Consider the following 12,953-nt stretch of genomic DNA (forward strand, 5'->3'; position numbering starts at 1 on the left):
AATTTATCTACAGCATTTGAACTACAATCATTCAAGACAACAGCTCACCACCACCTTCTCAATGTCAACTAGGGACAGGCATTAAATGCTAGTCCAGCCAAAGATGTCCACATACCATAAATACATTTAAAAATGCAAGTACATTCAGTCCTTATTAAGGAGTGAGGGAAAGGGACACTAACATCCCATGTTAAGAAACACTGATATCTCTCCCATGTGACGTTTACCAAGGCAGATTAAATAAATCAGTGGAATAAATTTGAAATTGTGTCCAATGCCAACCTAAGAGCACACAAATCTGCAGTAGCAAATCAGTGGATAATGAGGATTGAATGTACTATATTTATTCTCTTTGTGCAAAAATATTTTATCTTATTATCAAAAAGACTCAAAATCAGTGGGAAAGTAAAGCAGAGCTTTATTACAGCTAAATTAACACTTTAAAAACTTTGTTAATTCCTTTTGAATGCAAATTGAAAGCTGAAAGATAACCTTGTAATCTACACAAACAACTGCAAACTAGATGTAAATGGATGGCTATTTCATGATTATTAATTCATATTAAGACTACATTTTAAAAGTATTTACTTAATCTTCAGAAATCTAATTGTATAAACTGAAGTTTTACAAACACAGCAAAAACACTAAAAACGGTTGATGTAATACAATGTGCAGGAATCAAGCCTCTACCCACCCCCCCCCACCCCCCCCCCCCCCAACCCCGTTTCCAATCTTCTGAAGTTCAACTTTTGGGTTTGAATGAATTTTATGGTTTCTCACACAGAAGTAAAAGGTTTAATTTTACAGAAATAGGAAGTCAGAGGCCATAGGAGCTTGCAGCTAATTTTGAGATCATGTTCAGAAAAACATGGAAACTGATCATTTGTTCAACCTCTCCACAGGAAATAATGCGAGGGGATCAAAAGGGGTTGAGGTTGGGGGAGGTGGAATTAATAAGTACTTTATTCAGCACAAACAATAGATTATTTTCCAAGTTACACAGCAAGACATAACTGCCTATATAACTATGTCACTGACCACTAACTTACCCAATGTTGCTGGCTTCGCCATTTTTCTGGGCTTCAGTTTCCGACTCATGCTTCCTGAGTTGTTTAAGCAGTTCTGACTCAATCTGCTTCTTATTGTAGGGCATAGAAGATGCAACCGCTGAAGCTGCTGCAACAAGGTCTGGATTTAATGTCTTCTTACTGCCAAAAAAGTCCAAAGAAAGGTTTATTTGTAAAAAAAATAGGTTTCAGGAAATGAGAAAATACAGCAGCAATATGCATGAATAAAAATTTAAATGGTGCTCCTTTTGGAGCAAAACTCTTGCCTTGAAGAATTCAACCCTGATCTCAATTGAGAAAGCAGCTGAAGTACTACAAATCACCTCAACATCCTAGTATGGGAGGGAACATCAGTCAGGGCTTCTGCCTCCTGACTGAATGTTTTCCAGGAGAGGGCAGGTGCAAATGTCAAATATACACAGGGATTAGCTCAGCTGAGACATCCTCAGTTGCTAATAGCCTTCCAACACTTTGTTTACGCTTACACTTGAGCAAAGTACTGTAATAATGGGCATAGTTTCAACTGCAAATAAATTATTATGGCATTTTTCACACATGATAATTGTGGGACCTGAAGTTCCTGAATAGATTTTAGCTTGCTGCATTACTCTCCTCCAAATTACAATCTATGAAGCTACAGATTATAATAATTTCAATACCCAGTTAGACATATTGAAATATTTAAAATAATTTAAACCAATACCATGGCTTCTGAAATCTCCACGCCTGATGTCAATATGGTCCCCTCATCAATATAGTACCCCTTCTCTCAACAAACGCACTTCTGAACAAAATTTCTCAAATTTCAACTTTTGAAAACATTTAGTACTGTGCTGATAAGACCTAGCCAACTTTTGAGACTTTCTAATATTAATAATTTATTACCATTCACTTTTGATATCTTCATTCACTTTCTGAAACATGCTCGGTGCACTCTCCACGCCTTCTGGTTGATTCTTTGCCTCATTGTTTAGTCTCTGTGTTCTCAATGCTTGGAACGTTTTCTTTGAGCTGACTTCTACTTTCATGCCACCTATTATATTCAATAAGTCACTCTTCCCTGCTGTAGCAGATGCTCTTTCTTCAGAGTCTTTCTGCTGTCCAGGGGTAGAACAAGGCTTAGGTTCATCCTCTTTGAGCAAAGCAGAACAGGTGAAGATATTTCTTTGACCAGTGCCAGTCAACCTGCAGAAACTAAAGGACATAATATAATAGGAAACATTAATAGAGATTTTGTTTTAAATTAGAAACAGCTTACAGCTCTTCTTCCCACACGGCACCTCAATTACAAAACACTTAAAAAAATACGTAAAATTCTGCTTTGAAACTAATGCAATTACTTGCAAAAACCTTTCAGCATTTAAAGAAACTGTAAACAATTACAATAAATCCCTTGACTAGCTAAGTGCCAATCTTTCAAAATAATGTTAAGTATGTTACATAACTCTAGATACAGCAGAAATACTAGAGGATTGAGAGAGGCAAATGTGACATCTTTATATAAGAAAGGATGTGAGGACAACCTGAACAACTATACCACTGTTAACTTAATATCAGAAGTGAGTAAGATTTTAGAATCTATAAATCAAGGCAAATTAAAAGGTTACTTTGAGAGGTGAGTTAATTAAGAAAAGCCAGCAGATTTGTAAAAGGTAGATCATGCTTGACTAGCCTAAGTGATTTTATTTGATGGTAAGGGAAAATTGACTAGGGAATCGTGATTGGATTCTATCTATACAGATTTCAATAAAACATTTGACAAAGTACTTCATAAGAAAGGCAGTGAACAAAAGTGATGTTAATGGAATAAGAGCATCAGCAAGTCATAGTAGATTGGTTTTCATTTGGAGGATAGTTAAGAAGTCGGTGCTAGAACAATTTTTTTTGCTATTTACGTAATTGACTTGAATCTTGGAATACAGAATAAAATGTTGTTGATATAAACAAGGAGCAGCAGTAAACAGTGAGGATGACTAAAACAAAATCACCTGTCATGACTAAGGCGAGCTGAATGGACAGACAAGTGGTAGATGCACAAATGAAGCAATGCATTTTGATAGAAGGGATAGAATGACAATATAGCTGTAAAGACACAAATCTGAAAAATGCTGGCATAGAATCGATGAGTTGAAAAGCATCCTTCTGTGCCATAAATGACAACTGCAAAAGTCATAAAGGTTTCAAAAGAATGCTGAAATTGGGAGAATGTATTAGTTGATCTCAGTTAGGATCAAAAGGTTGCTCAGCGAAAAGTACAATCTATCCATGCTCTAGCAAAACTATGAGCATTGCTGAAATCATGCTTGTTCGCAGGATGTTAGATTGAGTTTTCTGTTCAGCAGCTCAGGTAGAATCAAGGTTCCTCTGATACAATGCTTGGATAAGAGAAGGCAATTTGGGCCATCAAGGACCCTCAACCTAGGCACTTCTGCTTTCTTGCCATTATTGCATCCTTTCTTATTTTGTTGGCTCCTTCCTATTTATGGTGTTAATGGCTCTCCAATCTTTAATACCACTTTTCAACAGATTTTAAATATTGTTTCTTTATAAAAGGTGTCAATTTTGATTTGTTTTGAAGATGCATATGGCATCAGCAAAATTGTAGTTATTACATGGTTCTACTAGATGCAAGATGTTAGTGGTGGGAATTACCGAATTATTGCTGTCTGAGTCCCACAAAGCTGATAAAACTCCTTGACGCTAACATAAACAGCTTACATTCATATAGCACCTCTAAATGTAGATTCCAAACCATGTCATGACTGTACCCTGACAAAATTTAACACTAAGCCACAACAAAAAACAATAGGACATGTTAGAAAATATTAAGCAGTATTCTGAAAAAAAAAGAATTGAGGCAGAAACAATTGTAGAGTGACTTTCATAGCTTAAGGCTGAAATGGCTGAAGGCAAGGTGGATTATGATAGATAACGAAAAGCAGGCACAAAGAGGATAAAATTAGACAAGAGGTCTTGAAGGGTTCTAACAGGTTACAGATTAGTTTCTTTTTATTCACTGAAGAGATGTGCTTCACTTTGTAAGTTTGCTCACTGAGCTGGTAGATTTGTTCTCAGACGTTTCGTCACCATGCTCAGTAACACATCATCAGTGAGCATACGGTGAAGCGTTGGTGTTCTGTCCCGCTTGCTATTTACCTGTCTTGGTCTGTTGTGGTGGGTGATATCGCTTCCGGTTCTTTTTCTGAGAGGTTGGCAAATGGGGTCAAAATCAACAGGTTTGTTAACAGTTTGAATGCCAGACCTCTAGGAATTCCCGTGTATGTCTTTGTTTAGCCTGTCCGAGGATGGATGTATTGTCCCAGTCAAACTGGTGTCCCTCTTCGTCTGTGTGTATGGATACTAGTGATAGTTGGTCATGTCTTTTGGCAGCTATTTGCTAGGACAATACGCCCATCCTGGGACAGGCTAAACAAAGACAAGCATGGGAATTCCTGGAGGCCTGGCATTCAAACAGGAACACCAGTAACAAACATATTTGGACCCCATTTACCAACCTCTCAGAAAAAGAACCAGAAGTGATATCACCCACCACAATAGATCCAGACACACAAACAGCAAACGGGCCAGAAAACCAGCGCTGCTTCATCAGAGGCTCACTGCTGATGTTACTGAGCATGGTGACGAAATATTCGAGAACAAACCTACCAGCTGTGAGGGGAAAGTGAGGAGAGGTCGGTGAGGAGCGATCCGACAAGACCATTTCCTCTGCGACTCCCTCATCAGGTCCGCATCCCCCACCAGCTCACACCCCACTCCTGGAACCTTTCCCTTCCACCGAAGGAAGTGCAAAACCTGTGCTCACATCACTCCCCTCACCTCTGTCCAAGACCCCAAGGGATCCTTCCAATCCGTCAGAAATTTACCTGCACCTCTGTCAAAGTCATCTACTGCATCCGTTACGGTCTCCTCTACAATCGGGGAGACAGGACACTTTCTTGTGGATCATTTCAGAGAACATCTCTGGGACACCTGCAACCAACCCCACTGCCCTGTCGCTGAACACTTCAACTCCCCCTTCCACTCCAAGGACATGCAGGCCCTGGGCCAACAAACAGTTACTACCCGACGTTTGGCGGAGGAATGCCTCATATTCCATTTTGGGACCCTGCAACCACATGGGATAAATGCGGATTTCAACATCTTCCTCATTTCCCTTCCCTCCACATTATCCCAGTCCCAAGCTTCCAACTTGGCACCATCCTTCTGACCTGTCCATCACTCCCCCCTCTGACCCATCACCTTCTCCCTCACCTTCATCCACCTATCGCTTTCTCAGCTACCTTTCCCCAAATCCCACACCTCCTATTTATCTCTCAGCCCCAACCCACAAGCCTCATTCCTGATGAAAGGCTTACACCCAAAACATTGATTTTCCTGCTCCACGGAGGTTGCCTGATCTGCTGTGCTTTTCCAGCACCACACTCTCGACTACAAGCTCAGTGAGCAAACTTACAACCTGATCCACAATCTGAGTTACAAATCTTCTCTAAATTGCATGAGCTTCACTGGTTGAACCTTTATTTATTACCACCCCTAAGTAGTGGTGAGCTGCCTTCTTGAACTGCTGGAATCGGAGAATTATAGTACACTTGAAACGATTTTGGAAGTGTGTTCCAGGATTTTGACCCAGTAACATTGATAAAGAAGCAACACATTTCCAAATCAGGATGCTGAATGACTTAGAGGGAAACTTGCTGGGTGATGGTGTTCCTATGTATCTGCTGTCTTTGTCCTTCTAGATGATAGTGGTTGGGCATCTGGAAGGTGCTGTCTAATAAGAAGACTTGGTGAATTTCTGCAGTACACAGCTGCATTGGAGGGACTAAGTGTTTGATGATGTAATGCCAATCAAAAAAGGCTGCTTTTTCTTGGATGATGGTATGTATCTTGGAACTGCACTCAGCAATGTAAATGGTGAGCATTCCACTCTACTCCTGACTGGAGTCTTAGGGATGATGGAGAAGCTTTGGGGAGTTAGGAGACAAGTTAATCACTGGAGGATTCCTAGCCTCTCACCTGTGTCTGCATCCATGGGATTTATGAGGCTAATCCAGTTAAATTTAATCCAGTTAAGCAACTCCCAGGATGTTGATAGTGTGGGATTCAGTAATGACAATGTCTTGAATTTCAAGGGGCTGTGGCTAGATTCTCTCTCATTGGAGAAAGTCATTGCCTGGCAATTCTGTGACGCAAATGAGACTTATTAATCGTCAGCCGAAGCCTGTATTTAGCCACAGACAATTTCAATATCTGAGCAGTTGTAAATGTTGCAGAACATTGAGCAATCAATAAGCATCCCCATATCTAATACTATAATGGAGCAGCTGAAGATGGTTGGGCCCAAGGTTCTACAGTGAAGAATTAAGAGCTTTTGTGCCACAGTGGTAATGCTCCCCCCTGGCTGTGTCAGGAGACACAGGTTCAAGACCCATCTACTTCAAATGTTTGTAAAAGCATCACTGCACAATTTGATTGTAAAGGAGCCCCTGGACCTTTAAGAACGCCTCATCTCAGTTCTTAAGGATTGTCCTTTCACCCTGTGGCTATAGTCCTAGGTCTTAGTCTCTCCTACTATTGGAAACATCTTCTGTACATCCACTCTCTCCAGGTCTCTCAAAATCCTGCAAGTTTCAATCAGATACCCCTCATCCTCCTAAACTCCAGAGTAGAATTTAGAGTCCTCAACCATTCCTCATATGACAACCTTTTCACCCCTCGAATGATTTTTCTAAACCTCCTCTGGACCTACTCCAATGGCACCACATCTTTCCTTAGATAAGAACCCAAAACTACTCACAATATTCCAAATGCCAACTGACCAGAGCCTTGGACAGCCTCAGTAATACATCTCTGCTCGTGTATTCTAAAACTCTCTAAATGAATGCCAATATTGCACTTGCAAGTCCCTCTCCAGCCTCAGCACTTCCTCAACGCTACCTGCCTCTTCACCTTTGTGTCATCTGCAAACTCCACAACAACACCCTCAGTTCCTTCATATAGATTGTTAATGTATAACATGATTAGTTGTGGTCTCAACACTGACCCCTAAGGAATTCCATAGTCACCTGCCACCATCCTGAAAAAAAAAGTTTTATCCCCACTCTGCCTTCTGCCAACCTGCTATCCATGCCAGTACCTCGTTCCTAACACCCTGGGCTCTTATTTAGCAACCTCTTGTGTGACACTTTGACAAAGGCTTTCCAGAAATTCAATCAGATCTTATCCACCAGATCTCCTTTGTCTAAGTTGCTTGTTACCCACTAAAAGAATTCCAATAGATTTGTCAGGCATGACCTCCCCTTGACAAAGCAACGTGGACTCAACCCTATTTCACCATGCACTTTCGAGTACTCTGCAATCACATCCCTAATAATGGACTCTAAAATCTTACCAATAAATCAAGATCAGGTTAACCAGCCTATAGTCTTCTGTCTCCCTCCCATCTTAAATAAGGATGTTACGTTAGCCACTTTCCAGTCCTCTGGGATCATTACTAACTCCAATGATTCCTGAAAGAAAGATCACCCCCAATCTATCTCCTTCAGAACTCTGGGGTGTAGTCCATCCAACTGGGTGATTTATCTGCTTTCAGACTTTTCAGCTTCCCCAAAACCTTCACTCATCTCTACCCCCGATTTCCTTAAAGGTCAGGTATGCCGCTGGTGTCTTCCACTGCAAAAACTGATGCAAAGTATCTATTCAGATCCTCCACCATTTCTTTGTTACCAATTACTACCTCTCTGGTCTCATTTTCCAGCAGTCCAATGTCCACCCTTGCCTCTCTCTTAGCTTTCAGATATCCAAAAAATCTCTTACAGTCTTTTTTATTACTAGATAGCTTGCTCGCATTTCACCTTCTCCCCACTTTATTGCTTTTTTAAAAAAAAAGTTATCCTCTGCTGGCTTTTAAAGACTTTTCACTAATCTTCACCATATCCTATGTTTTTTTCTTTTGCTTTTACGTTGTCCCTGACTTCCCTTGTCAGCCATGGTTGCCTCTTCTTCCCCTTAATAGATTATTTCTTCTTTGGGATGAATTTCTGCTATGCCTTGCAAATTATTCCCAGAAACGATTACCATTGCTGCTCCACCATCTTTCTTACTAGCTTCCCTTCCAATAAACTCTGGCCAAGAACTCCCTTGTGTCTTTGCAGTTACCTTTAATTCAGTTGTAATACTGTCACATCTGATTCCATCTTCTCTCTCTCCAACTGCAGGGTGAATTCTAACATATCATGTTTACTGTCCCATGGAGTTCATTCACCTTGATCTTCCTAATCAAGTCTGTTTCAAATATGCTGCACACAGAACTCAGAAATCCGTGCACAAACAATTAAAATGAATATTGGTTATGACTCCAACTGCCCTGATTCCTATTGACTTTAGTTTTGCTAGAACTCCTTCATGGCAACTCAATCAAATATGACCTTGATCCCAAAGGCAGCCAATCACAGCTCCTCTCTGGTGTTGAGCCCTTTTGTCCAATTTCGAACCAAGAACAATAAATTGATTAAACAATTTGCCTTTCACAAAATCCATGCTGACTCTGCTGAGTTACTTTGAACTTCTCGAAGTGCTATGCTAAAACATCTTTTATAATTGCTTCTAAAGGGTACCCTATGACAGGTGTTAAGATAATTAGCCTGCTCCTTCCTGCTTTTGTGTCCTTTTATGAAAAGATTTTAAAGTTACTATTTTCCAATCTATTGGACCTTTCATGAAGCCAGGGAATTTTGAAAAATTAAAAACCAATGCATCTACCATCTCATTAGCCATTTCTTTTAATGTCCCAAGTAATCCTGTGCTGAATCCTTTAAATTGGTAAACTAAAAATTAGCAATTTAACCTAATCATAATTCAGAATTTCATGAATTAAATCTGTAAGTTAAACAATGCTTGTATTATGTAGCAAGTTTAATTAATATGGTTGAGGCAAGCTTTACTTTCTCTTAGAAGTCTGCTTCTGTTTTTTGGTTAAAGTGCAACATGTATTGAAACTCATGACACCATATTACAGTAAACTACCCTGCCCAAGATGATATATTGTCATTTTAACAAAATATTTGCAGCAATATGTACTAATTAAACATACTCTACTTTTACAGGTAAAATCAATTTAAAAGGCAGCTGGATGGATAGATGAATAGGAAGGGTTTAGGGATTGGGTCAAATATAACTAAATTAATTTAGGGTACCTGGTTGACATGGACAAGTTGGATCGAAGGGTCTGTTTCCATGCTGACTATGTTCTTCCCATGTTACATTTTCATAGAAGTGAAAAGGATTTGTATTCATAAAGCACGTTTCATGAGCCTCAGCATATGACAAAGTACTTTACCAGTCTGTAAAGCATCTCTGAAATACACCAAAAGGGATGCACCTATGAAAATCCAGTATTCCATGTGTAATACATTGGAGTGTTAACTTGGACAGTCATACACAAGTTTAGGATTGGGATTTAAACCACAACCTTCTAACTCATGGACATGAAGAGTGAACAAGGAAATTACCTTTACAAGCTTCATGAAGCGATGAAGAATGTGCAGCCTTCCTGTCTGAGAAGCAGCATCAGACTGGCAGACTTCAAACCTGTCAACTGCAATCAAATTGGCCTGGATCAAGTCAAATTGAAAGAGTACTGAGTGGTTGGTGCTGTACCTGCAGGCATTTAAGAGGATAGGAGTGATTCCTACTCATGGAATTCTGTTGTATGGATCCTCAGGATTTGGAAAAACTTCTGCTGGTGAAGACTGCAGCCTCCAGGTGCCAGTGTTCTTTCCTGTCGATCAGTGGGATAGATCTCTTCTCACCATTTGTAGGTGATTCAGAAAATACATTGGCTCGGGCTGTTCAGCAAGCTCAAGCTAGAGCTCCATCCATCCTGTTCCTGGATGAAATTGATTCCATCCTTGGATCACATCCATTTGTTGGAGCATATGGCTATTCTGCTAAGGAGCAGATACTTTCAATTCTTTCAAATCTGCTCTGTCATTCAATACGATCATGGCTGATCATCCAAATCAGTACCCTTTATCCCATTTTGTCCCCAACAATACCCAACTCCTTCTTGAAACATTCAATGTTTTGGCCTCAACTGCTTCTATAGCAGAGGATTCCACTGGCTTACAACACTGGGTGAAGAAATTCTCATCTCAATCCTAAATTACCAACCCTGTATTCGTTGACTGTGATCCATGGTCATCAGGAACATCCTTCCTGCATTTACCCTGTTTAAGTCTGTTAGGATTTTATAGATATCTATGAGATCTCCCCTCATTTTCCTAAATTTCATTTGAGTGTAGTCCTAACCAATTCAGCATCTCTTCATAAGTCAGTCCCACCTTCATAGTCAAAACATCCATCTTCAAGGAGAAAGTGAGGACTGTAGATGCTGGAGAGTAAGAGTCAAAAGGTGTGACGCTGGAAAAGCACAACTGGTCAGGAGAGTCGAAGTTTTGGGCATAAGCCCTTCATCAGGAGTGTGGGCGGGACGATGGAAGGGGGCTGAGAGATAAATAGGAGGGTGGAGGGTGGGAAAGGTAGCTAAGAGGGCAATAAGTAGACTCAACAAGGATAGAAAGTCCTTATCTTTCACCCCACTAATCTCTGCCATTTCCACCACCGACAATCAGACCCCACCACCAGAGAGAGATTTTCCTCCCTACTGCTATCCACATTCCACAGAGACCATTCCCTCAATGATGCCCATTTTTAGGTCCACAACCCCCCACCAACACACTTTCCACAGCCGGCACCTTCCCTTGCCGATGCAAGACATGCAAAACTGACACCCAAACCTCCCCCATCACATCCATCCAAGGTCCCAAAGGATCTTTTCACACACATGGCAGAGATTTTCCTGCCCAGCCACCCACCTCATCTACTGTGTCTTTTGCTCTTGACGTGGTCTCTGCTACATCCGGGAGACAGGATGCCAAGTCGCAGTGTGTTTCAGGTAACATCTCTGGGGCGCACACACACACCAAAACAATCCCACCGCATTGTGGCCAGCCACTTCAACTCTCCTTCCCACTCTACCAAGGGCATGCAAGTCCTGGGCCTCCTCTACCACCAAATCCAAGCCACCCAATAACTAGAGGAAGAACGCCTCATTTTCCACCTTGGGACCCTTCAACCACACGACATCAACATCAACTTCACCAGTTTCCAAATCTACCCTCCCTCCCCACATGACCTGTCCATCTCCCTTCCTACCTACCTGCTCCACCCTCCCCAGTGACCTATCACACTCACCCCCCACCTGCAACTACCTATCGCCTTCCCACCTACCTTCTTCCCAGCCCCACCCCCATCCTCCTATTTATCTCTCACCCACCTTTCCCTGCCCTTTACATTCCTGATGAAGGGCTTATACCTGAAAAGTTGACTCTCCTGCTCCATACATCCTTCTTCAGGTAAGCTCTTACCAAGGCACTGTGCAAGTGCAATAAGACTTGAACTCACATCTTATTACTACGAAAGAAGGGCTTATGCCCGAAACGTCGATTCTCCTGTTCCTTGGATGCTGCCTGACCTGCTGCGCTTTTCCAGCAGCACATTTTCAGCTCTGATCTCCAGCATCTGCAGTCCTCACTTTCTCTCTTATTACTACAAAATCCAACATATCATTTGCCTTCATCACCTGCTGTACCTGCAGGCTTGCCTTCAGCCACTAATGTACAACGGCACCACGTCTCATCGTACCTTCCCCTTTTCAAGTTATTGCCATTTAGATGATAATAGGCCTTCCTGCTTTTGCTGTCAAAGTGGGTAATTTCACATTTATCCACAGTATTCCTAAGCTGTAATTGCCCAAAGCTCACCCTCCCCACTTAACTTTCTGTCAGGACAACAATACTACCACAATTAAACTAGGAATTTCACAGTGTAGGGGCGGGAATCCGAGCCGTTGTAACCCCCGTTACAAAGCAAGCGAGACACGTGGAAATATTTGTTCCTGGATTGATGAGCGGAGTTGATCAGGGCCATGAGCAGGTGGGAGGAAAACATCTAGGTAGGACAGCCCTGAAACAGAAAACCGAAAGAACAGCGGGTATTGTAAATCAGAAATTGCTGGAAATTCTCAGCATTATTTGTGAGGAGAAATCAGAGTTAACACTTCGTTAATTTCTTCAGAAGAGTTTTTCCAGACCTTCCTGCAGAACTGAGTTTTTTTTTCCCAGCGATTTTGTTATTTTTTTTGTTTAGGCCTAAGACAGATCTCTATTCATCAGTTCTATATCTATTAAAGATACTCACCAGCAGGCCTCCCTCCCGGGGTTGCCAGAGGCCCGACCGCACACCCCAGCTTTCAGCAACACCTTCACCAGCAGCCGCTGCATTCTGTCCTCGGCACAATGGAGGGCACGCGCAACCCGGAATACAGCTGGTTACACCGCCGCCTTTCAGCTGTACCAGACCGAAATATCTTCCTTCCAGACAACAAGTGGTCCCCGCCTGTGGTTCCGGCTCCGCTGTTGCCATGGTGAAGGTTCACCTGATTTTCAAAGCGTCCACGTCCTACATGCTCCATAAAATAAACGATGCCTCGAATTGCCGGTATTTCATTATATTTTATCTCTTTTTACATCTTTAAACGTTTTCTAATAAATAGCTTTAAACCCCGCAGGGCATTTTTCGAGTCCTCATTAGAATTTGTGCTGAACGTATTATTTTAATTAATTTACTAATTAATTTACTAATTAATAATTAGTAAAGTGCTCAAATGCCAATGTGTTCTATTTTAGGGACATTAATTCTACTGTATCCCTGAAGATTTGATCACTTGGCCTTCAATCGCATGACATTTGATCCATTGCCTATCCCAAAAATCAAACATTAAATTAAATTTTTGACCCCTTTTAT

At 41.3% G+C, this 12,953-nt stretch overlaps 1 protein-coding gene across 2 annotated transcripts in view; it reads right to left on the bottom strand.

Moving 5' to 3' along the window:
- Positions 1-12,500, bottom strand: part of mrps31 (mitochondrial ribosomal protein S31) — a 30,302-nt gene extending 17,802 nt beyond the window's left edge. Inside the window, exons 1-3 of one of the 2 annotated variants that reach the window (XM_043692127.2) lie at positions 12,348-12,500; positions 1,953-2,261; positions 1,050-1,208 (exon numbers count right to left, since the gene is read on the bottom strand). In XM_043692127.2, coding sequence (XP_043548062.2) covers positions 1,050-1,208; positions 1,953-2,261; positions 12,348-12,430 — 551 coding nt within the window. In that variant the 5' untranslated portion in view covers positions 12,431-12,500. Of the gene's footprint in view, positions 1-1,049; positions 1,209-1,952; positions 2,262-9,283; positions 9,398-12,347 lie in introns of those variants that run through there. The other variant, XM_087988296.1, reaches the window with a different exon arrangement.
- Between the last annotated feature and the right edge of the window lie 453 nt (positions 12,501-12,953).

This window comes from Chiloscyllium plagiosum, unplaced genomic scaffold (assembly GCF_037043375.1).
Source record: "Chiloscyllium plagiosum isolate Xiang-an unplaced genomic scaffold, Cpla_swu_hap1 HiC_scaffold_6, whole genome shotgun sequence".
NCBI classification, from domain to species: Eukaryota; Metazoa; Chordata; class Chondrichthyes; order Orectolobiformes; family Hemiscylliidae; genus Chiloscyllium; species Chiloscyllium plagiosum.